The sequence below is a fragment of the Lycium barbarum genome, chromosome 5 (assembly GCF_019175385.1).
Source record: "Lycium barbarum isolate Lr01 chromosome 5, ASM1917538v2, whole genome shotgun sequence".
Taxonomy (NCBI): Eukaryota; Viridiplantae; Streptophyta; class Magnoliopsida; order Solanales; family Solanaceae; genus Lycium; species Lycium barbarum.
Window position 1 is genome coordinate 120056584 of NC_083341.1, and position 27772 is coordinate 120084355.

The 27772-nt window shown below is 37.3% G+C and overlaps 1 protein-coding gene across 1 annotated transcript; it reads left to right on the plus strand.

The window, feature by feature from the left end:
- Window positions 1–16526: 16526 nt before the first annotated feature.
- On the plus strand, window positions 16527–17159 carry LOC132639694 (uncharacterized). The gene has a single exon (XM_060356127.1). It carries the CDS (start codon window positions 16527–16529, stop codon window positions 17157–17159), a length of 633 nt encoding a protein of 210 aa, XP_060212110.1.
- Window positions 17160–27772: the final 10613 nt, after the last annotated feature.

Consider the following 27772-nt stretch of genomic DNA (forward strand, 5'->3'; position numbering starts at 1 on the left):
TGTTCTTCTTTGATTTTCTTGCTGTTGTTTTTTCTTTTTCTTGCCTATTTTTTTTAATTCATTTTTTACTGATTCTAATGTTAAAATCAATTCAGGGGAATAAACAGTAAGATATTTTTCAAAGATCCCGAAGCTTAAAATTTATATCTTAACTCCTATGAATTTTCTTCACTTTTTATGTGCACATAGAATTTTTAGGAGGAATTTTCATAAGAAATACATACATTTTTTAAATTCGTAATATTTTAATATATTTAATGATATGCAGGATGAAATGAAATTATTTTAGAGAAAAAAGGTGGTTGTTTATGAATGGTGACAAGAAGATAAGGGAAGAAGAGAAGGGCTATAAAATAGCCATTTTATTAAGAAATGAACAACTATAGGGACGCAAGAAAGGAAAGAAGACGGAAAAAGAAAGAAAAGTATAAACTCCATTTGTCTTTATATTTAAATTTTAATTCTGAAAGCTTTAAAATTTAATTCTCTAATGATACGGAAATAAATTTGTACTTTTACGCACATATCAAATGTACAAAATGAAAAAAACAATTTATTTAAATTTATTAAGATTGCACATAAAAAGATCAAATTTCCTTGATTCTTTCTTCCTTTTAAATGTTTTTTAAATAAAAAATAGTTTCGCCATATTAATCTATTTAGAATTTGAAAATAAAAAGAATAATAAGAATTTTTGTTTTTACAGGATATTTTACTATTTTACTTTTAAAGTTCAATGATATGATTTATTATTGCGCGAAGCGCGGTTAAGTTAACTAATAATAATAATAATAATAATAATATAATAATAATAATAATAATAATAATAATAATAATAATAATAAAGCTCGGCATAGACAATCCTATGTGGCACCTCTTTAGGGTCATTATTGACATTTATCTTTTTTCTCATTTTTTTTTTGACATTTTCCCCTTCATTTCTCTATTTTATTAAATAAGATAAAATATTAAAGGTTTCATCCCTCTACCCATAATAAAGACTCACTCACCATTTAATAGCATTATATCCATCACTTCCCCTATAATTATTGTGATTATTTTGTATTAAATTTATTAAGTAAAAGCAACGAACCTTCCCCCATTCTACTCATTCAATTCAATTAGGCCAAGATTACCATTTATCTATTTTCTCCAATTTTTTATTTTTTCCCTCTTTTTTTGGTCTAAACAATTTGTTAAAATAATCTCTCTTCTCCCGTTTTCATAAGATTAAAGATAATCCCTTCATTACTCTCTCTTCTCATTATTAATACAATTAATTACTTTTCCTGAAATTCCTCCTTCCTTATAACGTTTTCTTCTTCCAAATTGCAAAAAATTAAAGATTTCTTAATTATCTCTCTCCTCGCTATTACTATATTTCCATAATTTATTACTTTCCTGAAATTCCCCTTCCTTCTTATCCTTCCGTTTTCATCTTCCCAAATCTATATGTTTAATTTATGCTTTTTCCCCATGTTTTTGCTTTTTCCCTCTCATTTTTCTTTTTATTTGATTTATTTTGAGAAGCCCAAAAGTCATTAGTCATTGTTTATGACTATTCAGACTAATTATAATGGTTATATGGGTTAATGATCGAAAAATAAATTTCGTTTCAAACTTCTTTAATAATTGATACGTTACTCAATTATCTCAACTCTTTCCCTTCCCCTACAATTAACAATTACTATTAATACCTACTGATGCTGCATCAGTTGTAATCCTGCAGAGTGGAAGAGATTGTGTGAAGAAAATGATAGAGAGGAACACCTTTGTCTTATCAGTAAATGAAGATGAAGAACAAGAAGAATAAAAGGGCTTGTGGATGAAAGTGTTGGAAATATTAACAATATTAATCAATAATATGAACAAAAGGATGGAATCACTTATCGGATCACTGCTTCGTCGTGGCAAGTCACTACCTTGAAAGCGATTTTGGACCAACTACGGTGCAAATCGTTAAGCCCGTTCGCTCCCCAAAGTTTCACAACAATCCCAAACACTTGCACTAGTAGTTGAAAGTTTGGAGTTTGCTCAAAACCAAATGCCCAAAAATAACACAAGAGGAAAAGAAGAGAAGGATTTTTTCTGTGTGTAAGTAACTCACCAAGAAGGCTAGTTTATATAGGTTGGAAATCTGAAGGAGTCAAAGAGGATATAATTAGCCATTAACTTGCCACTAAAGAGAATTTAATGAGCCATTAATCTGGCTATTTGAATCAACAATAAATCAGTCAAAATGGAATTGAAGAGTCGGTTACTAATATGGAATAGTGACTTATTATATAGTCACACTTAATGTCAAGAGAATGAATCAAGACATTTTTATTGTAACCATTGCATTACCCATGTAGGAATACTACAGTAGGAATAAATAATTCCAACAAAAAGGACGAAAAAAACTAACTTTTCCTATTTGAATATTTGCTGCTTTTTCTTTGTCTTTTCAGTATTATTATTGTTTTCTTACAATTTCTTACTCTACTATTGTAATATTATTGACAAAAAGCAAAGAAGGAAAATGGATTAATATTTATTAGCTTTCTCAATTGTCATCCAAAATGGTGAAATTTTGCTTGCCACTGAGGATAACGTGAAGTTAGCCAATTGTGTGAAGACCTTGGCTTTGATATTTTCTGTGAGTAGAATTTGATTTTTTCTTCTCCTTTTGGTTAAACTTTTGAGTGTTATCATTATAGTATTACATTTTCAGGTAAATTGATAAAATAATATCTTCACAGATATCATTTTGTTATTTCTCTGAAGTATCTCATTATTACTTTTATTGTTCAGTCAAGTTGTTCACTTTATCATGTTCCTAATTTTATTTGATTTTTATAAATTACTTTGTTAACCAGAAGGTTGTAAATGATTTAAATTCCGTCTTTATTCTTTACTTAATGGTATACACTTCCATTGGCTCCAAGGAGGAGGAGAAATCAGCGGAAGCGAAAGTCAGGAGAATCAATGTATAGAAGACGAGTGCTAATTTGTAATACTCGTATGTTACCTTCCGTTATATCAATCGGGAGGTAGGATTGTTTCTCTTTTTCCTTTTAATATCTATTTTGATCAATTTGTTTCTGAGTATAAAGTTTCACTTATCTCGACTCTATTTAATTTGATTTTCAACAGGATTGATGTATTTTTCAAAATAATTTCTTTAATGTTTTAAATTTATTGGATTTAAACTAATTTGTTAGACTTCATTATTTGTGAAGAAATGAACATCGAAATGTACTCTTAATTTTAGTAGGTTTCAACTATTTATTTCGGGATTTTGTTTAAGTTTTTAATCTTCTTCAATTTTGTTTGCATTTTGGGAAGAAAATGAAATGGGAATTGAGTTTCAGTCTGAGTTGTGCGGACTCTTCACTTTCGATGCCGCATCCAGAGACGGAATCAGGATTCGAAGCTTGTGGGTTCAGGGTTCTAATTCTTGAAAGTTATTGGATTCTTAATTAATAATTTGTACATATTTGACAAAAAATTTAATACAAATATATGATTCGGACAAAAGCTACTGGGTTCGGCCGAACCCACGCCCGAAGGGCTAGCTGATGTGAGCCGTGAAATTACGGGATATTCGATGCTAATTCCTTAAGCTTTTGTGACTCTTCAAGCACTTTTGTTGTTACTTTTTGTGTATTTATGTTGTTTTGTAGAATAAGATGTCCGGAGAGCATAACGGAGCAAAATAGAGAAAAACATACGAAGATATAAGAAGCGTGACCTGCGAGTCTGATAAGTTGATTTTATATGATTTAGAAGTGATCAGAAGAAACCAAGTGAAAATAAAGTAAAAAAGAGACTAAATTGGACAGATTTGCAAAACTGTCAAAACTGGACAGTTTTGCAAAAACGGGACAGATTCGCAAAAAAAGGGGCAGAATTGCAAATTTGAAATCTGGGGCATAAAAGAGAGGCTTAGGGCAAAAAAAAATTCATCTTTGGCCATTTTTCTTACAAGCTTGGAGGCTAGGGTTTTTCTACACCATTGGAGGCGAAGATTGGAAGCACTTCAATGAGATATTTCTTAATCCTTTCTTTAATTCCTTATTTTGTATTGAATATTTAAGTGTGTAGTATTTCACGCATTATATTTTGGTTATGCTTGATTGTGTACTCTTGCCGGGCTTGTTTTATGACTATTGGTGTGGCTGTGGATAAACGTTACAAATGGAACTTGATCAAATTTTTAAAAATTTCGTTCTTTTGGCATGTTGTAGATTAGTCACTTTTATTATTTTATTTTCTTTCTTAGCTTCTTTCATTAGTCTTTGTAGTTTAGGCGTAGTTGCTCCTTTGAGGAAAAATATGAAAACTCTTGACTTGTTTGGTACTAATAGAGTTAGTCTCTTGCATGTGAAATTGAAATGTGAATACCCCTCCAAATTATTTTGTGGAAGTTAAAAAGCAAGGTGCATAGGAAAGAATGATCTTTGTGACAACTTTTTGGCTCATTTGGTGACTCTTTACCTACTAGTTGTGTTTACTTTGGATTATGAGATATTGCACTAGTTGTTCTTGTTTGGGAAGTGAAATTGATCCATCTTGACTAGTTCATATGCCATGTGTGTGAGTGATTGTTGAATAATTCTTGTGTTTACTTTTATCATCTAGAACTTGTCCGGTTAGTCTTTCAATGCTAATTTTGATTTTGTTGTTTGGAGATATGACCTTGGGCTATTTTTGTGATTTTTGAAAAAGCCTCTTTAGCCTTTCTAGCCTACCATTGCATAAATAATATCACTAGTAACCCCATTTGAGCTTATGACATTTTCTTTGATTGCCACATTACAAGCCTTTACCCTGTTCGATGAAAAGTCTCTTTTCATATCCTTTCCCTCCTTGAACATGAACTTGTGAATTTGAGGCCAAAAGCCTAAGTTGGAGGTGTTAGTGTTGCTTGAGAGTGGTGAAGGTTGGTGTTGTGAAAAAGTCAAAAGAAAGGAAGAAAATTTGAAAAATACAAAAAGGTTGCAAACTTTTTGTGCAAAAAAATGTATCTTTGTAAAAAAAAAAAAAAAATAGAAATCAAGAAAATGGGTGCATAAAAAGAAGTTGGAATAATTGGGGAAATTAGTATGCAAAGGAAGGAGTGATGTTTTGAAATGAAGAGGAAAGTTTGTGTAGTGTTCAAGGAGGGCGTAATCACTTGTATCTCAAATACTTATCCTACCCTTTCCTAAGCCTACATTACGAGCTTAAAAAGTCCCTATGTGATCTCCAACTGAATGTTCTTGAGTTAGTGATGATTGAAAATAAGGGCAAGCTTATGGTGTGATATTTGTAAGCAATAGAATTTCTTTGTTGAGTGTGAGTGACTTTGTGTATTTGTCCCTTGCGTTATTGTTGTGAATATAGTGATTTTGAGACTTTCTTTCTTGTGAGGGCATATGGATTACGATAGATTGGTGATGTTCAAAAATTCCAAGTTGAGTCAAATGAGCATATCTAGTAAGCTAGTGGTTTTGAGTCACTTATTGAGGCTTGAGTGTTATTGCTTGATGGTTTTAAATCTCTATTACATTCTTGAAATTGTATTTTGAAATGAGGGAGTTATTTGGTTGAAGCTTCACATGTTTGTAGCCTAATTGTTGGTACCAACCAAAGTCATGTTTTTATGTTTAAAGTGGATCCTCATTGAGATTTTTGTTTTGATTTGCTTGAGGACAAGCAAAGACTTTAAGTTGGGGGTGTTGATGAACCGTGAAATTACAGGATATTCGATGCTAATTCCTTAAGCTTTTGTGACTCTTCAAGCACTTTTGTTGTTACTTTTTGTGTATTTATGTTGTTTTGTAGGATAAGATGTCCGGAGATTATAACGGAGCAAAATGGACCAAAATGGAGCAAAATAGAGCAAAACATACGAAGATAGAAGAAGCGTGACCTGCGAGTCTGATAAGTTGATTTTATATGATTTAGAAGTGATCAGAAGAAACCAAGTGAAAATAAAGTAAAAAAGAGGCTAAATTGGACAGATTTGCAAAACTGTCAAAACTGGACAGCTTTGCAAAAACGGGACAGATTCGCAAAAAAAGGGGCAGAATTGCAAATCTGAAATCTGGGGCATAAAAGAGAGGCTTAGGGCAAAAACATTTTCATCTTTGGCCATTTTTCTTACAAGCTTGGAGGCTAGGGTTTTTCTACACCATTGGAGGCGAAGATTGGAAGCACTTCAATGAGATATTTCTTAATCCTTTCTTTAATTTCTTGTTTTGTATTGAATATTTAAGTGTGTAGTATTTCATTTCTATACTTGAATCTTGTTTATGAAAACATTCTTGATTAAAGTTTGGTTTGAAACTCTTGTTATGCTTATGTATTGAATGATTTTTATTCCTAATGAAGTGGGTTATTGTTTCTTTAATTAATCTCGTTCTTGAATGTTTCCAAAGGGATTAGCTAACCCTAGGACTCACTCATTTACTTAGATTGAGCTCGGAAGAGGAAATCTAGGTTGGGAAAGATTAGTTAACAAGGATTTGGGTCATTAAACCCATCTAATAACTTGAGCTCGGAAGAGGATAGTTACTTGAGGTTAAATTGATTGTGCCTAATATCACACTCTAAGACTTGGAAAAGCTTAGAGTGAAATTCATTGATTTGGTTGGAAGACTTTCAATGAGATTTTAGAAATCATTATCTATTAACATAAACCCGCTCTTAGTTGTAAAATCATGAAATACATTGGATCGTTACTTGAGTGTAATTTCCTTTGTATCCAAACTTGTGGCCATTGATCATTTTACTTGCTTTCTAGGTTAGTTTACATTTTTGCATTAGTTATAATTTTCTCCAAAAACCAAAATATTATCCATCGTTTGGCTTTAGCTTAGTTGGTGAAAGTTCTTTACTTTCTTAATCGCCTAGTATATTGTTTCCTGTGGGATCGACCCCGACTCATAGTTGGGTAAAATATATTGCATACGACCGTGTACACTTTCTCTTTGAGAAGTGGATTTGGACGTTATCACTAGCTCCGCCCCTGGCCGCATCCGTGTTGGATTCCTCAAAAATACAGTACTTTTGGAGAATCCTACACGCACCTGTAGACATTTTTGAAGAATCAGAGCAACATAAGTTTCGGTAGCATATCAAGTAATGTTTTTGGTGTTCTAAGAAATATTTATGATTTGTTTAAGATATTTTACTTTTAGTGTTACTCCATTTACTGTCATTTCATCTACTTCCCTTTATCTGATTTTCACTACTCAGTTTAATCTATGGCTTTTAGCCTTTTACGGAATAGAAGAAGAGGGAGGGAGGTTAGTTAAGAATATAAAAAGAGAGAAATGCAAAGCACATGCATTAACAAATGCCACAGACACATACATATGAGCACAAAGAGTTCTTAATTTTTTTTAAGTAGTATAAAAAACAGATCTTTTCATAGGAATTCTTTGGAAAGAAAATTTAATAACGAAAAATGTTCGTGATCTAAGCTTTAATTCTAATGAAGATATTTATATATAGAATTAGTTTTTTTTTTTAATTATATGCATGAAATTTATCTCTTCCATCTACAAAATCACAAAAAAAAAAAAAAAGGAAGAAAAAAAACTAATTTTCCAATTCATTGATTTCTTTTATAACCGCGCGAAGCGCGTTCATATTTACTAGTTATATATATATATATATATAAAAGGAAGGTAATACGTTTGTAATGTACCCATTTTTGAGTAAACACCCTTACAAACACATTTCACACATTTCCCTCTTTATAGCATGGATAATTTCGTCTTTTCAACAAATAAGTCCAAGCACCCAACAATTCCTCTCTTCCGAATTAGCCACTCTTTCTATCTTTCCTATTTGCCGGTGAATTATCCCTTTCTGTTTCTTCTTCGGCTACTGGTCAAGTCTATTTATTTACAGTGAATTTCTCCTCACCATTTTTTTCATCCTGCTATGTTGGAAATAATAATTCAAAATTGTAGGAAACCAAAATTGATTAGGATTTGATATTTTAATTCATGTCTAGTTAGGATTTATAGTCAAATTAATATAGGAATAGGTTTTCCTGTTTTGAGTTAAATTAGGTTTTATACTATTATAAATAGGACTGTTGCTATTTATTTTATATTGTGGAGATTGTAAAGAGCGTTTAGAGATTCATAGAGTTTATCAATAAAATATTTTTCTTCAAATTGGTATCAGAGCTTCTACGATCCTGGTAGAAAATCAAAGAGCTTCCGCTGCCGGCGGGCGGCTATGACTCATATATGCCGCCCGTCTGGCGAATGATGATGATGTTGGAAAATATCGGGCTAATGATATGCATGAAAAACAATCATGCTGAGAAGGACTAACAAACTATTGCAAGTTTAAAGAGATGCAAGAAAATATGCACAAGAGGAACAAACTGTTTTCTTTAGAAGTCGGAGAAGTTGGTTAAAAAAAAATTGGGTGTTGATAAGAAAGTGCATCAACAAATTGGAATGTTGGAGAGAAAGTGCTCCAACAATTGAAGGTTGAAGAGAAAGTGCTTCAACAATTGAAGGTTGGTGAGAATGTGCATCAACAAATTGGAATGTTGGAGAAAAAGTGCTCCAACGATTGTGAAGGTTGAAGAGAAAGTTCTTTAACAAATTGAAAGATAGTGAGTGACTGTTGAAGAGAAAGTTTTTTAACAATTGATGGGCTGGAAACAAGTGCTTCAAAAATTGGAAGATGGTGACGAGTACATTAAGAATCAGATATACAATTTTGAATTAGGGGAGAATGTTGGAAATAATAATTCAAAATTGTAGGAAATCAAAATTGATTAGGATTTGATATTTTAATTCATGTCTAGTTAGGATTTATAGTCAAATTAATATAGGAATAGGTTTTCCTGTTTTGAGTTAAATTAGGTTTTATACTATTATAAATAGGACTGCTGCTATTTATTTTATATTGTGGAGATTGTAAAGAGCGTTTAGAAATTCATAGAGTTTATCAATAAAATATTTTCCTTCAGGCTAAATTTCATTCTTTCCTCTTCTCTTTCTCCCCTCTCTTCAATGTATATTAAGCCTGTCAACCGGTTCAAACCGGACCGGACCGGTGACCGGTTCCGGTTTACCAGTTTGAAACCCCAAACCGGAACCGGTCTGGTTCAAACAGTCCAAAACCCCTTTTTTTGTATTATATATATTATAGTATTTATTAGTATATTGTAGGTATATTTACATATGTTATATAAGTTTATAAGTAAAGTTTAAATATTTACTCACTAACAGGCTAACAGCAAGTCAGCAATATAGAATATACGTGTATATATATATATATATATATATATATATATATATATATATATATTAAGTTATATGCTTAAGTTATAGTGTTATACTACATATACCTAAAATATAGTAAGAATTTACTTATATATATCAATATACTTAGGTTATATAACTTATATATATATATATAGATATATGTTTAAGTTATATATATATATATATGTTTAAGTATACTATATAGTATATATACTTATAACTTATATATTATAACTTAAGTTATTTATAGCTTAATTTTTTTCTAAGTTTATAAATTCGTATATATACATATACGTAAAATACTTATATACGTATATATATATATATATATATATATATATATATATATATATATACGTTATACATATACCTAAAATATAGTAAGAATATACTTATATATATCAATATACTTAGGTTATATAACTTAATATATATAAATATGTTTAAGTTATATATAACTCAATATATATATATATATATATATATATATATATATATATATATATATATATATATATATATATATATATATATATATATATATGTTTAAGTTATATGTATACTATATATTATAAGTATATTCTTAGTATATTTTAGTTATTTTTCAAGTATATAACTTTCTAGTTTTTAATTTAAGTAGATGTATATCATAAGTATATTTTAGGTATATTCCTAACTTAATATAAGTAAAAATATGAACACAAGTAAATAGAAGAAAGCTCAATGAGCCATATATTTTATTCATTCTTGGATAACATTTATTTACAAGTTGTAGTTTTTTTTTAACTTGCAAATAATACATGAGTTGTAAAGAAATAGTAGAATAATAAATTCACCAATTCTGAATCATTTCATTAATTTCCCCCATATCATATTCGACCATGGAGATATCTTCAAACTCTTCCATTTGGTCCGGTCCACTTGCTATCAAATCTTCAATTTCTTCCTCTTCGCCTTCCTCCGCTTCTGAGTTTTGGTTGCGTCGCTCCGATCTAATCCAATCGTGAATGCACACTAGTACTTGCAAGCTAAAGCCGGATAATGAATGTCTATGGTCTCCAATTTGCTGTCTTCCTTGGCTAAATGCGCTCTCCGAAGCCACGGTTGATACTTGAACCGTAAGGATATCTCGAGCCATTCTTGAGAGTATCGGATGACTTGCCTTGTACTTCTTCCACCATGCTAAGACGTCCAATTCATCCAGTTCCTTGATATCCACATTTGGCTGCATCAAATAAAAGTTATATTCATCAAAGTTTGCATTACAAGAAGAAGCTGACTATGAATGTAAAACTTTTAAATGCGACAAACCCGACAAGCCCTTTTTGCTACTTTGAGAAGTAGTAGGGCGTGGAGCAACGGGTGTAGCACATTCTTCCAAATTAGAATAATGAGTAAAAACTTTTCTAAACTCGTCATCAATAGCGAGTTCGGCTTCAGCTAAAGATGGTTGAACTCCCTCTTCAATTTCTAAAAATGTATAAATTTGACCAACCAATGGTTTAGTATAAGACACTTTTAAACAAGGATTTAAAAGAGAACCCAAAATAAATAAAGTTGGGATGAGAAAAAAATACTTCTTAAATTTGATTATCATTTCAAAAATATCCGCTTGATAACCGGGTTTATATTTATACTCTTGTAAAACTGTAGCTATTTCCGCTAAGTAGGCTAAAATTTCGGTTACCGTGTGATAGAATTGTTTAGAAAAAGCAAGAGTTGCATTATAAAAATTTTCTAAGAGTTCAACACATTCTTTAACATCTTCCCAGTGTGTAAAATTTAACCAAACATCACTATTAATATTATATTTGTTGTGAACTTATTGTATGTGAATCCTATACTTATATGCTTGTTGTAGCATAATGTAAGTGTAGTTCCACCTAGTCTCAATTTCTACTTGAATTTTCCTAGGTCTAAGGTTATTTTCCACACAAGCATTCTTAAAATCTCTAAGTCTTTCCCTATTAGCATTACAAAAAAGAAACGCAACCGCATCTCTAACTTTTTGAATAGAATCGTCAAAACACACAAGACCATCTTTAACAATTAAATTTAAAATGTGACAACTACATCTTACATGAAAAATATTTCTTAGCGGAGGGTTTATTTCTCTTTTTAAAAGACCAATCGCCTTTGTGTTATTAGAAGCATTATCTAAAGCAATACAAAGTGTTTTTCTATAAATATTAAAAAATCTCATAATAGTAGACATTGAATCCGCTAAAGTTTTTCCATCGTGACGACCTTTTCCTTCATCATATAAAAAAGCTATAATTCTTTTTTGCATAACCCAATTGTCATCAACCCAATGCCATGTAATAGCAAAAAAATCTAACTTGTTAAGACTAAGACCCAAATCAGCGGTAAGAGAAACATTACAATTTAAAGAATTAAATACATGGCGCAAATAAAATCTATATTTTTTATACAAATCTATAACATCCGCTCTACAAGTACTTCTAGGAATACCCTCAAATAACGAATTATAACAACGTTGAATGTAAGTAACAAACCCCAAACCCGAGGGAAAGGAAAATGGTAAACAATCATAAGCTACCATTTTAGCTATTTCTACACGCTCTTTTTTCTTGCCATACTTAAAATTTCTACCGGTTCGTGGGTCTCTCGTCATTTGAATACCCCCACATTTGAACCCGTTTGCTCTCCCCAAACATCCATACGTTTCTTTCTCATATGACCATTTAGTGTATCCGTTCCACCATCCTTACTAGTTCCTTGCTTAAAAGTAAATACTTGTCCACATAGGGTACATGTAGCTGATTAGTTTTCCCTATCCTTAGTCATAAATTTTCAAATTTTAGCGGTTGACTTACGAGTTCTAGGCGATTTGTCTTGTGTATGTGATTGTGCAGGACATGTATCTCCTATGAGATTTTCGGGGGGTTGTGTTTCATCATCATCACCATCATCATCAATTTCATTAAAAGTGTCGGTAAAATGTTGTTGTATTGCCTCATGACCTAAAAGTGGATTATTTCCACCAACATCAATACCTAAATTAGGTGTTTCTTCCACAAATGTTTCCTCATTAAGCCACCCCTAAAAATACCACTACTACTACCAGCACCACGTCTAAATCTGTTTGTCATTATTAAATAGAATTAATTTAAATCACAATCAAATAAATCACAAGAAAATAAATTGCAAAAAATTAAATTGCGTAAATTAAGTTGCGTAAATTAAATTGCGAAAAATAAAGATAGAGTTGGAACGAAGGTACCAAATTGCCGGATTAATTTCCAACAAAGTGAAGGCGGCTAGAATTGCAAATCCACCAAAGCTACTTCGGATTGTTGAAAAATCACTAACTCCACTAACAAATATTATAATTGCAAAATTAATAATTGAAACTATAATAAGACTTTATAATATTTATTTGAGAGAAATTTAAAGCGGCTAATTATTGCAAAGTAACTATAATTGAGAGATTGAGATTTGAGAGAAAGAGAAGAGTGAATTGGTGTGGATTAAAATGAAAATGAAGAAGGGTTTATATAGGGGTGGGGGATGGGTTAAAGTGTTAAAAAAAAGTTTGAAATGGGTCGCTTTAATTCACTCCATTAGATGTCTAGAATCTATAACTACAATTATCAAATCCTCCAAATACTGAAAAAAGTTTGTTTACCTCAGATTTAGGCAATCAATTGAATTTATAAGTGAGATATAGGATATGTGGACGAACTTTAATTTATTTTGGGTTGATGTGGAATATATATGGACTTGTATGCAATGATATGTATATATGAGTGTACGCGTTAATGCCTTGAATAAATATGTAGATATTGATGATTAAGCTAATTGTATTGAATGAACAAGCAAACCAAAACACCACTGATTCGGACCAAAAGAGAGAGAGAGAGCGCGCTTCAATATATATTTTTTATTACAATGTTCTAGATCTCCCAAAGCCAATCCCTAAAAGTAGGGAAATGTCCTCTATTTATAGTTTTGCCTCATGGGCCTTACATAAAATACAAGGACTTTTTAGAATAAAGAAACCCTAAAAGGATAAGGTAGGGCCATACGGTCTAACACCCGTACAGTTGTCTGTACCAAAGGGCAGAACGGTCTTGGCGCGTGGAAATTCTGCAACTGGTTAACCGGACCAACGACCACGTTCAGCTCGGACCTGAAGAAACCGGACTAACGGCCATGAGAACTTAACTTGGAGAAACCGGACTAATGGCAACACTGAGTTTGGTCCGGAGACACCGGATCAATAGATTTACTTCTCTTTTCTCGGATCAGCCACATCCGGTGCAATTCCCCGTCTGAAGAAAAATCCAATCATACTCGTGCTCATTTAGTCATACCCTCGGCCCCCGGTCTCATCGGTCTTACATATATCCGATTTTTACCGTATACAGATAGTCCCCACACTTTCCGGATCGTAGTTTTACCGGAGTCATGGGAAGTGGATAAGTCAAAAAACCGGTGGTTTCATAAGCTCGCTCTTATCTTTTAATTTTGGCGGAAACAGTTATGTCACATCCCTCTGACATCAGCCACGTGTCTAGTCCCGAATGGCCGACCTCGGGAACTGCGCCATAACGCACGTCCCCTCGTATCACATCTCATTAATTGTGGGACACGTGGCGCCACCCGATTGGCCGCCTTCTGTAACCGCTACAGTTCCTATGCCTATATAAAGCCCTCAACCTTTTCATTTTTCTACTTTCACTTCACTTCTTTACTTCACTTACTCCTGATCGTTTTTCATCTCTCCTTTTCTTGCTTGCTTTGATCGTTTTCATCCCTTGATCTCTTGCTTGTTTTGATCGTAAGAAAGCCAACTTTGCCTACTTCCCCATTTTCCATTCTTTGATCGAAAGTACTCCTTTGTTTCCTCTTTCACTCATCATTTCGAATTCTTCAACTGTCTTTTCAATCTTTCCTTAAATTTTCTCCATTGTTTTCTTTTCTGCATTTTGACTCCCATCTCATTCAAATCTTCTCTTTCACGTTATCTAAATGTCTGCCAACACCGAAACTACTTCCCAAGATGTTCCCTCGGTTTCTTCTCAGGGAGCCGAACCAACCTCACAACCCAAGGGAAAACCCTTCGTTGAACCTACTGCTTTGGACATAGTGCCGTCCAAACCCAACTACAACAAAGAATTTGAAGTCGAGAAGCCCTCACCGGTCGCGGATAGGGGTTTCGATGTAAGGCGATACCCTTCGTCTATTACCGAGGAAAAACTTGACCAGGTCCTGGTCGACTGCGGATGGGATAACCGTTTGGTGCAAGTGTTCGCCCTCAGGCCCGGGGAATCTATCACTGATCATAGAGAAGGCTTCTTGTATGTTTACACCTATCCATTTACGCTCAAGCTCGTCCCTGCAATTGACCCGGTTATTTTGGAGATGTACCGGACGTACAATGTGACCCCGGCCCAAATTGGTCCGATTATCTGGAGGACCGTGGCCCACCTCCGGCTATTGGCTAACAACATCAACAGGGAATTCTCGATGACGCATTTCATCCGGTTATATTCCCCGAGGCTATTCCGAGGGGGCGTGATAAAGCTCGCCAAGCGAGGTCGGAACCTGATTTTGTCCAAAATGGATGAAGACAGAGATCGAGGGTGGTTGGAACACTATGTACGGGTAAGGACCGCAGACATTATTCCGATTGAGTACATGCCTTTTCCGGAGAGGTGGAACGATAGGCGTAAGTTCCTCAGTCCTTCCTTCAATAATCATTCTTCCTCCATGCTTTGTCAACAGTTACTCCCTTGTATTCACGTGGTTTCTCCCTTTTTTTTTCTTTTTTTCTTTTTTTCCCTTTTGTATCAGCTGTGGCATGGATACCTTCGGCCGTCCAGAACATGACCGAATGGGTTGGAGCAATTATCGGTCAACACACTCACGAACGAAGGACATGGGGGGACCTGTCACGTGGCCGATGGGTTGCCCAAAATCACGGTAACGCTCTCCTTGATTTGGTATATATTGTATCTTCTCTTTTTTTCTTTTTATAACCCCTTCGGTATTCAGGTTTACCCAGGGGCTCGGTAGAGTCGAGACCGGAACCAACAGCCGAACCTGCTGCACCAGTTCCTGAATTTGATTCAGCAGGGACATCTCGGCTTATTGCTGCTGCCAATAAGAGGCGGAGAAAGCCCTTGGACAAAGGGCAGAAACAAAAAAAAAGGGCAAGGAGCGTTGTTTAGACTCTGAGGGATGAATCAGAGCCCGACTTTCTCATTCGAAGGGTCGGCGTGGCCCCTTCTGTTGCCTCTACTCAGGAGGAGGAAGCCACCATTCCTCCCTTTCCTACAGCTGAGGAAGGACCTTCCGCTCCGGCATTGCACACAGGTGGGGAAGAAGTTCTTTATCCAACTCTTCTAAGGTTAATTGAATTCGTTGACATTTCAAGTGACGCTTAATCTGAAGAGACTCCCCTACAAAGGCCTAGAAGATCCGGGCTAGCCTCGACTGCTGAAGCCGAACAAAGAGCAGAGTCGGTCCCTGATACCGAGGCTCCAATGGATACCAGCCCACTGCCCGGTGGTGACCCAACTACTATATCCGAGGTACCCGCCTCTACCAAGACCGCTGGGGTTGCTCCAACTTCTACTACGCTGAGGTCGGATAACCTCGATGACATGTTCTCAGGTACACCACGTGCAACCGGGGAAGCTACCGGTTTCGGACATCTCCCTATCCCTCGGGTCACGAGGGCAGCTAACCGGGCCACCGAAACTGGTTGAAGGGATAGCCTAGTACGTGTCTTCCTGGCCTCGAGCGTGGAACCGAGAAGGATAAGGTCGACCATGATTACCGTCCCCGAGGATTGCAGTTTCTTGTCTCGTCTTGTGGGAGTAGCAAGCTATCTGAGGCCCCTCATTTCGGACTCGGATAAGAGAAAGATTGCCGGAGTCCCCTGGCAGTGCCTCATTAACGAGGGCATGTACGCGGGTAACCGGGTAAGCTTATCATCCAATCTTTCCATAATTTCAATGTGAACCTTAGCTCCAGCTTTATCCAAGTTTAACTTTATTTATTTTTTCTACAGAGTGTTGTGCTCGTCAATGAGGCCTTTATCCGTGCTCAGCAAGAGGTTGACGACCTAAAGGGCCAGCTGGATGCCCAGGGTCGTGAAACGGAGAAGTTCCAGCACCTTTTGCAAGAAAAGAAGATCAATTGAACCGAGCCGCTACCCTTTCCAACCTTCAACCCGAGCTCGAAGCGGCGAAGGCCGAAAATCTTCGTTTGAAGGATGAGTTGGCTGGAATGGTTGAAAAGAACCAGCTTCTGGAAGCGGATAAGGCCGGCTTTAGCCAAGACAATGCCCGTTTTTCTTCGAGGCTCGGTGAACTCAAGGCCACTATCTCTCAACTCCGAATTGAGCTTGATTCGGTCAAAACTGATGCCGTGAAGATGGCCGAGAGGCATAGGCTGCTTGAATCCGAAAATGCTACGGATAAGGAAAAGTTGAGGGTAATGGAACAGAAAGCCGAGGATCGAGCCCGAATTTGCGACGAGCTCAAAAGCAAATTCGAGGAGGCAGTCGAGGCCAATGACATTCTTAAGGTCGAGCTTGAGTCGGCTACTCAAGTTCAAAGAATTATCAATGAAGAGAGATCAGAATTAGTGACTAAATTGGCCAAATCTGAGGCTGACTTACAAGAGTCTCTTAAGGACTTGGAGGCTGTCGAGGCCCGTACCACGATTGCGGTTGAATATGAACGGTGGAAGTCCCGGAGGGCTACCTTTGAGCAAGCTCAACAAGGATTACGGGACCTCCCGGCTCTGATACTCGAAGCCAGAACAATCGAGGAGGAGGCTAAGAAAGCCCTTGACTTCGAGTCTGAAGATTCCGAGAGAACGGTTTCCGAGAACTTCAGCTCCAATCGTACCGGGTAGACCATGGCCTGCACTAGCCTGTATTTTGTCCGTCTTTTAACTTGTTTTTGCTTTTAATTTTGTGGAAAATGTAAAAACCCCTCGTATATGAAATGAACATTTTCCTCTTGACTCTCTTCATTATTTTTATCCAAATGCTTGCTACGACATTTGCCTTAGTTGCTTATTCCGTTAAAAGGTTCGGAGCCATTTTTTCCAAACTGTGCCTAACGATTGGCTTTCCTCTTTCGTTCGGTACATTTTTATCCGAGGATTCGATTGAATGATTTGCCCGGTGGGACTTATTTATGCTTTGTAAATTCAGACGTTTCCGAATCACGTTAGGCATTTTAGGGCCGATGTTTTTCGACCGCTTACTTATCATAGATTAGGTTTGGACACCTGAATCCCTGTGTTGTCAAATTTTGATATGGCAGTCCCCATTCAAGGGTGTTAAAAGATTTTGGCTTGGTTTAACGCGACCTTGTTACCTTTGTCGAATTTCGACGATAGTCCCCGGTGTAGGGTATTTCGATAAAATGATGCCGAATTTCTGCGGTAACCCCCGGTGTAGGGTGTTTAACAAGAAGACACATCCGAAATGAATTTTTAAAATCTTCTTTATATTGCAACTATTTGTACGTACATGGTATGAGGACTTCGTCCGTTTCCTTCTGTTTTTGCCGTAGCAAATGCTAAGTGGACATGATTCATTCTGATCGTTTGGTCCTTACATTGGAACCTAATATAGAAGGTCCGGATTTGGACAAAGGTGAGAAATATAAAATTTCGAGGACTTCTCCGGGGTAGCACCTAGCAGCGTTCATATGCTTTGTTGAGCTGCTCGTTTTCTATTTCCGGGGCAAGCCTCGATGTGGGTATGATAGTCCCCTAGTGTTTATCCGAGCTGCATGATCGGGTAAGCACTATCATGTCCCCACTCGTGGGGAATACCCCAAGTTCCCGGATACTTACCCTCGCTTCTATCAAGTAACACGTTGTGCTCGTTGCCTCATTAAAAACCTTGTCGGAAAACCCTCGTCGGGAAAAAACCGTACTAAGGAAAAGAGTGCAACACGTGATTTCAGACTTAACTTCATCCGGTACTCGACTTCCTACAAAAAGGAAAGATTAAAAAAAAAATCACAAGGGTAGGCATCCATACCTTAGCAGTAGTATCTCTTCAAATGAGCCACATTTCAGTTATTGCACAACCGTTATCCGTCTGTGGATTCCAGCTAGTACGACCCTTTACCCGTTATTTCTATTATCTTGTACGGCCCTTCCCAGTTTGGACCCAACTTTCCGTCGTTGGGATTCTTGGTGTTCAAAGTAACTTTCCGAAGCACCAAGTCCCCAACTTAGAAATGTCAAAAATTAGCCCTCCGGTTGTAGTACCTTTACATTCTCTGTTTCTGGGCTGCAATACGGACCAACGCATTTTCGTGAAGTTCGTCCGTGAGGTCGAGTTTTATGGCCATAGCCTCTTCGTTTGACCCACCGGTGGCGTATCTGAATAGAAGGCTCGGTTCACCAACTTCTACTGGGATGAGGGCTTCGGCCCTGTAGACCAACTAGAAAGGCGTTTCTCCCATTCTTGATTTTGATGTGGTTCTGTAAGCCCACAACACCTCATGTAGAACTTCCCTCTAGTGATGCTTCGATGTTTCAAGTCTTTTCCTTAGATTTTGAATTATTGTTTTGTTCGTGGATTCCGCTTGTCCGTTTGCACTTGGGTGATACGGAGTTGATACGATTTTCTTGATCTTCAACCCTTCGAAGAAATTATTGACCTTGCTGCCAACGAACTGAGGACCGTTATCACAAGTTATTTCAGCCGGGATGCCGAAACGACAAATAATGTGGTCCCATATGAAGTCGATAACCTCCTTTTCTCTAATCTTTTCGCAAGCCTGCGCTTCAACCCATTTGGAGAAATAGTCAGTCATAAACAAAATAAAACGGGCCTTACCTGGTGCCCATGGCAAAGGACCGACAATGTCCATTCCCCACTGCATGAAAGGCCAAGGTGATATCACCGGGTGTAGTAACTCCCCGGGTTAATGGATCATCGGGGCATGCCTTTGACACCCATCACATTTCCGGACAAAATTCTTCGAGTCCTCCTCCATCCGGTTCCAGTAATAACCGGCTCTGATAATTTTTCAAAATAAGGCATCTGTACCGGAGTGATTTCGCAAGTACCCTCGTGGACTTCTCTCATCACATAATCGGTTTCTTCGGGACCCAAACACTTGGCCAGGGTCCGAAGAAAGACCGTTGATACAATTGACCGTCTATTAAACAGAACTGTGCTGCTTTTTTCCACAGTGACCGTGATTCTTTTCGGTCACTTGGGAGTTTTCCATCTTGCAAGTAGTCGATGTATTTATTGCGCCAATCCCAAGTTAGACTCATCGTGTTTATTTCGGCATGCCCGTTTTCTATCACTGAATTCATCAACTGCACTATGGTACCGGGGTTGATTTCCTCCCCTTCGACTGAAGAGCCCAGATTGGCCAATGCGTCGGCTTCGTTGTTCTGCTCCCTGGGTACATGCTGCACGGTCCACTCTTTAAATTGATGTAGTATCACTTGGGTTTTCTCGAGATACCTTTGCATTCGTTCATCCTTAACCTCGAAGACGCCATTCACTTGGTTAACGACCAAGAGAGAGTCGCATTTTGCTTCGATTATTTCGGCTCCTATACTCCAAGCTAATTCCAAACCTGCAATCATAGCCTCATACTCAGCTTCATTGTTAGTCAACTTAATAGTTCTAATCGATTGTCTAACGGCATCCCCGGCGGGGGTTTTAAGGACGATGCCTAGCCCGGAACCCTTTAGGTTCGAGGCCCCGTCCGTGTGTAAAGATCAAATACCCGAAGCCTTTCCCGAGGTTAGGAGAAGCTCTTTCTCAACCTCGGGGATCATAGCGGGGGTAAAATCTGCCACAAAATCAGCTAAGATTTGAGACTTAATGGCCGTCCAAGGTTTATGTTCGATATCATATCCGCTAATCTCCACGGCCCATTTGGTCAGTCTACCCGACAATTCTGGTTTATGCATGACATTTTTTAGAGGATAAGTAGTCACTACGCATATCGGATGACATTGAAAGTATGGTTTGAGCTTTCTTGAAGCATTTACCAATGCCAAAGCCAACCTTTCGAGGTGGGGATGACGGGTCTCCGTATCCGCTAAAGTCCAACTCACATAATATATAGGAAATTGCGTACCTAATTCTTCTCGGACCAAAACACCACTTACCGCCACTTCGGATACGACAAGGTAGAGAAACAACTGCTTGTCTGCCTTCGGTGTGTGCAGCAGAGGCGGGCTGGACAAGTATCTTTTTAATTCCTGCAAGGCTCTTTGGCATTCCGGTGTCCAAACAAAGTCATTCTTCTTCCTTAATAAGGAGAAGAAACGGTGACTTTTATCCGAAGACCTCGAAATGAAACGGCTCAGCGCTGCTATCCTTCTGGTGAGCCTTTGTACTCCTTTGACGTTATTCACCACCTCAGTATCCTTGATGGCTTTGATCTTGTCTGGGTTAATTTCAATCCCCCGGTTCGACACCATGAAACCCAATAACTTGCCAGATCGAACACCGAAGATGTATTTCTCTGGGTTAAGCTTCATGTTGTATTTACGGAGTACATCAAAGGTTTCCTGCAAATGTTTTAAATGGTCCTCTGTTTCCAGGGACTTGAATACCATGTCATCAATATAAACTTCCATTGTTTTCCCTATCTGTTCTTCGAACATCCCATTAACTTGGCGTTGGTAAGTTACACCGGCATTTTTTAACCCGAAGGGCATGACATTGTAACAGTAAGTCCCATACCTGGTAATAAAAGATGTTTTCTCTTGATCCTCCGGGTACATCCGGATTTGGTTGTACCCGGAGTAAGCATCGAGAAAACTTAATATCTCATGCCCGGCTGTCGCATCGATCAATTTATTGATGTGAGGCATCGGAAATGAATCTTTCCGGCATACTTTGTTTAAGTCCTTATAATCAACACAAATTCTAAATTTATTACCTTTCTTTGGCACCACCACTACGTTAGCTGGCCAGTCGGGTATTTTACCTCCCGAATAGAGCCTATTTTTAAAAGCTTTATTACCTCATCCTTTACGAAGGCGTGTTTCGGCTCACCATGGGCCTCATTTTCTTCTTCACTGGGGGAAATCTGCCGTCAAGGTTGAGCTTGTGAGTCGTCACTTCCGGTGGCACACCGGTCATATTTATATAGGACCATTCGAAACAATCGGCATTAGCTTGAAGAAATCTAATTAACTTGTTCCTGAGTTCCGAGGTTAACCCCGTGCCCAGGTATACCTTTCAATCCGGTAGATATTCGAACAAGATGACTTGCTCCAAATCCTCCATGGTAGATTTGGTTGCATCCGAGTCATCCGGTAAGACGAACGATCTGGGTACGCCGAAATCATCCTCTTCATCCCCCGGGTCCGACCCCTTCTGCTTCACTGTCGAACCCGTACCCTTTAGTTGCTATTGGGTATCCTTGCCTCCGACTGATTTATCATCTTTTAGATCTGGTTTTTTAGGAAAGAGTGGCATTTCCTCGACCGCGAACATCTCTCTTGTAGCGGGCTACTCACCTTGGATAGTTTTTATCCCCTCCAGGGTCGGGAATTTTAGCAGCTGATGTAGTGTCCATGGCACCGCCCTCATGCTATGAATCCACGGTCTACCAAGCAAAGCATTATACTTCATATCTCCTTCGATGACATAGAACACCATCTGTTGAATGGTGCCGTCAGTGTTGACCGGCAAAGAAATCTCCCCCTTCGTGGTTTCGCTTGCCATATTGAACCCACTGAGTCCTCGAGCTACCGGTACAATCTGGTCGAGTAGCCTTAGCTTTTCAACCACTCTCCACTGGATGATGTTGGCCGAGCTACCTGGGTCAATCAAAATACGTTTAACTTGTGATTTAAAAATAAGAATATAAATTACCAGTGCATAATTGTTTGGTTGAATGATGCCCTCTGCATCCTCATTGCTGAAGTAGATGGAACCCTCGGGTACGTAATCCCGGCTGCGCTTCTCACGCATAACAGAAACCTTTGTTCGTTTCATCACCAGCCGTCGTGGAGCATCTGTTCCCCCAATTATCATATTGATTATATGCTGATGTTCCACCGGTTCAGCCCGTTTGTGATATTCCCTTCCTTGTAGTGGCTTTTAGCTCGTTCACTCAGGAATTCTCGAAGGCGGCTATTCTTCAATAAGCGAGCCACCTCGTCCCTTAGTTGGCGATAGTCGTCGGTTCTGTGCCCATGGGTTCCGTGATACTCACACATCACGCTCGGGTCCCGTTGACCCGGATCTGATCTCAATGGTCTCGGCCGTCTTGCTTCTATGATACGACTAATGGCCGAGACAAAATCCGAGGTATTGATGCTGAAGTTGTACTCTGATATCCTTGGTAAGTCTTTGTTGCTAGCCAAACTCCCGGTATCGCTTCTAAATGATAGACCTCGACTGTTCGACGGGCACTCAGCCCGTTTATCACCCCGATCAGAGAATTGAATGGGGCCAACCCCTTGATTTCTCCGACCTGAAACCTTATTTTTCTGAATGAGAGTATGGCCAGTATCTATCCCTTGATGATCGGACCTCCGGATCGTAAGCTTTTCTCGACCTTGCAGAGCTTTTGCTCATATTTACGGGTCCCGGGGGGAGCTCGAGCTGGTCATTATCTACTCGAATCTTTGATTCGTACCTGTTATGAATATCTGCCTAGGTGACAGCATCATATTCCAACAAGTTCTCTTTCATCTTGAATAAGGCCATCGAGCTTCGAGGATTAAGCCATTTGGTAAAAGCCTGTGCAACCCATTCCTCCGGAACCGGAGGGAGTTCCATGTGTTCCCTTTGGAAATGGTTCACAAATTCTCGCAGTAATTCATCATCCCGTTGGGCTATGCGGAAGATGTCTGCCTTCCGGGCTTGCACCTTTGGTCATACCAGGTCAGCGCCCCTTTCGATAGCGTTTCCCGAAATTTTTTCAGCCAAATGGACTCAATTTCATCCTCTTCGACATCATTGCCTTTTATGGCACACGTGTACGAAGTCACATGCTCCTGCTGGTCTGTTGTACCGTCATATTTCTGGATATCTGGCATCTTAAACTTCTTTGGGATCAACTTCGGAGCCACACTTGGAGGGAAAGGCCTTTGGATGTATCTCTTCGAATCCGACCCTTTTAGAATCGGAGGAGCCCCCAAGATCTGATCCACCCGAGAGTTATATGTTTCCACCATCTTTTCAGTTGAGTCTAACCGCTTTGCCAAGGTTTCGAGCATTCTCAAAACTTCGGTGGATGAACCGGCTCCTGATCCATTACTCTCAACTATCCGTGTTTAGTCCCTTCTCGGTTCGGCGGTGCCTTTTGACCTTTCCGGGGCTGCTTTATCATTTTTGCTTTGTAGCTGAGCTATTGCGATTCCCTGTTCGGCGATGGCGGTTCCCTGTTCCTGCAACATTTCAAAAATTAGACGTAAGTTAATCTCATCCGGGGTATCCGGTGCTTTTCGGCCTTGTGCCCGGGATAAAGTAACTGAATTATGAGTATTTAAAGGAATAGTGCCGGTTAGGTGGCATTCTCCTGGTTCACGGTGTTCTACCGTTTGAGGCCTTCTCTCAAATCAACAGAGTTTGGGTCGATCGGATCAGCTGGTAGGTTCCGTAACCCACTGTTCTCATTTTCGGCTATAATCTCGTTGTTGTTGACATGACCAGACTGTCCGCTGCTCGCCATTTGTCCCTTTTTTGATAGAAATTAAGAGAAGATTCTGTAATCAAACGGGAATAAGGTAGAAGCCAAGATTAAAAAACCACTATTATCCTAGCCCCTCGGTGGGCGCCAAACTGTTTACCCCGGATTTAGGTAATCAATTAAATTTATAAGTGAGGTATAGGATATGTGGACGAACTTTAATCTATTTTGGGTTGATGTGGAATATATATGGACTTGTATGCATTGATATGTATATGTGAGTGTACGCGTTAATGCCTTGAATAAATATGTTGATATTGATGATTAAGCTAATTGTATTGAGTGAACAAGCAAAACCAAAACACCACTGATTCGGACCAAAAGAGAGAGAGAGAGAGAGAGAGAGCTTCAATATATATTTTCTATTACAATGTTCTAGATCTCCCAAAGCCAACCCCTAAAAATAGGGAAATGTCCTCTATTTATAGTTTTGCCTCATGGGCCTTACATACAATACAAGGCCTTTTTAGAATAAAGAAACCCTAAAAGGATAAGGTAGGGCCGTACGGTCTGACACCCGTACAATTGTCAGTACAAAATGGCAGAACGGTCTTGGCGCGTGGTAATTCTGCAACTGGTTAATCGGACCAACGGCCACGTTCAGCTCAGACCTGAAGAAACCGGACTAATGGCCATGCGAACTTGACTTGGAGAAACCGGACTAACAGCAACGCTGAGTTTGGTCCGGGGACACCGGATCAACAGGTTTACTTCTCTTTTTTCGGATCAGCCACATCCTGTGCAATTTCCCGTCTGAAGAAAAGTCCGATCATACTCGTGCTCATTTGATCATACATTCGGCCCCCAGTCTCACCGGGCTTACATATATTCGGTTTTTACCGTATACAAAATTACTTCTATTATTTTGAATTTGAATCAATCAGTCACACTCCTAAACTAACGGGGAGGAAGTGGGGTGGAGAGAGAATGAGGAATTAGATGGGTTTTGATAAAAAAAACCAAAGTGCTCTTATAGTTAATGAATAGGCAACATGAATAAAATTGAAGTGCACACGTCTATACATGCAAAGAGAATAAATATTAAGTACTATGATATATATAAATATTGAGCAAGAACGTGAAAAATCAAAAGTGAACAAGTAAAAGTGCACGGAAGAAATAAATATGTGTCGGAGAATAAAAATTGAAGTGCATACGTGTTTACATGAGAAGAGAATAAATATTTAGTACTATGACATATGTCCACGTGGGATTTATTAATTCTTAAAGAACGTGAAAAGTCAAAAGTGAACAAGTAAAAGTGCACGGAGGAAATAAATGTGTCGGAGAATTAAAATTGAAGTGCATCCGTCTATATATGAGAAGGAAATAAATATTAAGTACTATGACATATGTCCACGTGGGATAAAAAAGCAGTTGGTTAAAGTGTACAAGTTATATAGGTTTTGGTACAAGCATTCATTTCGTGTACAATTTGTAAAGCTTTGGGTACAATAACATCAAATACTTGTACCAAAAGCTTTACAAATTGTACACGCAATGAATGCTTATACCATAAGCTATATAACTTGTGCACTTTATCTAACTATTTTTTTATCCCACGTGGACAGATGTCATAGTACTTAATATTTATTCCCTTCTCATATATAGACGTATGCATTTCATTTTAATTCTCTGACACATTTATTTCTTCCGTGTACTTTTAATTGTTCACTTTTGACTTTTCACATTCTTGCTGAATATTTATTCTCTTCTCATGTGTAGACGCATGCAGTTCATTTTAATTTTTCTACACAAATCTATTTCCTCCGTGTACTTTCACTTATTCACTTTTAACTTTTCACGTTCTTTAAGAATTGATAAATCCCATGTGGATATATGTCATAGTACTGAATATTTATTCTCTTCTCATGTATACATGTATGCACTTCAATTTTAATTCTCCGACACATATTTATTTTCTCCGTGCACTTTTACTTGTTCACGTTTGACTTTTCATGTTCTTGCTGAATATTTATTCTCTTCTCATGTAGACATGTATGCACTTCAATTTTAATTCTCCGAGACATATTTATTTCCTCTGTGCACTTTGACTTGTTCACTTTTGACTTTTCACGTTCTTTAAGAATTAATAAATGAAGTGCTCTCTTCGTCCCGTATTACTAGGCCACATTATATGCTTGACTTTTCACGTTCTTTAAGAATTAATAAATGAAGTACTCCCTTTGTCCCATATTACTTGGCCACATAACTAAAAATATATGTCTATTTTTCTATTATATATTTTTCTAAAAATATATTATATTTTTCTTCTTCTTATATATAAACACCCAAGGTGGACAAACACAACAACAATAAGTTGTACAATAAGCAACTAAAATTATACTCTAAGCAGAGACTAACATGTGTACATTTCAGAAGTTGAGCATTAATTCTACCTCTTATGTGTTTACTTTTTAAGTCCTCACAGGCCCGCAGTGTCTTAATTGTCCTTTCATTTCCTTCATTTGACATATACTCCCTTGTTCTCAATTTAAGTGTCTACGTTTGACTAGACATGGAGTTTAAGAAATAAAGATAGACTTTCAAATCTTGTGGTTCTAATTTAAAAATGTGTATAATATAATAAAATATCCTTTGAATCTTATGATTATAAACTTGACATGTAGGATATTTGAATTGTGAACTTACTAAATATAAAAAGAGGCGAGCATAACCAAAATAATACAATTTTATTTTTATTTTTTAACAACAAACTCCCAAGTGGACAAACAAAACAACAATAAGTAGTACAAAAAACAACTGAAATTGTACTCTAAGCCAGGACTAACATGTGTACATTTCACAAGTTTAACATTAATACTACCTCTTGTGTATTTACATTTTAAGTCCCCACGTGTCCGCAGTGTCTCAATTGCCCTTTCATTTCCTTCATTTGGCATATACTCCCTCTGTCTCAATTTAAGTGTCTACGTTTGACTAGACACCGAGTTTAAGAAATAAAGATAGACTATCTTGTGGTTCTAAATTAAAAATGTGTATAATATAATAAAACATCCTTTGAATCTTGTGATTATAAACTTGACATGTAGAATATTTGAATTGTCAACTTACTAAATATAAAAAGAGGCGAACATAACCAAAATAAGATAATTTTTTTTAAAATTTTTTAACAACAAAAGCCCAAGTGGACAAACAAAACAACAATAAGTTGTACAAAAAGCAACTGAAATTGTACTCTAAGCCAGGACTAACATGTGTACATCTCAGAAGTTTAACATTAATACTACCTCTTGTGCATTTACATTTTAAGTCCCCACGTGTCTGCAGTGTCTCAATTGCCCTTTCATTTCCTTCATTTGGCATATACTCCTTCTGTCTCAATTTAAGTTTCTACGCTTGACTAGACACGGAGTTTAAGAAATAAAGATAGACTATCTTATGGTTATTAATTAAAAATGTGTATAATATAATAAAACATCCTTTGAATCTTGTGGTTATAAACTTGACATGTAGGATATTTGAATTGTCAACTTACTAAATATAAAAAGAGGCCGATATAACCAAAATAAGATAAATTTTAACAATAATTGAGAAATTGAGGGGAAAAATAAGACGAAAAAAAAATAGAGACTCACTAAGGAGAATCACTGTATCCTTTTCAAAATATATAAAGCATAAAGACTAACTAAATTGAATAACCAAATTAATCATGTGCTAGTGTGTGTGTGTGTGTGTGTGTATATTTGCTTTTTCCCGTTTGGCCATGAGAAATTTTCATTTGGCCATGAAAATTCCAAATAGTTGTATTTGGAATTTAAAAAACACCTAAAACCATATTTTCACTTTTGTTTAGTT

Excerpts from the sequence above, each read along its gene's own strand:
- LOC132639694 (XM_060356127.1), top strand. The coding sequence starts at position 16,527 with ATGGTTGAAAAGAACCAGCTTCTGGAAGCGGATAAGGCCGGCTTTAGC.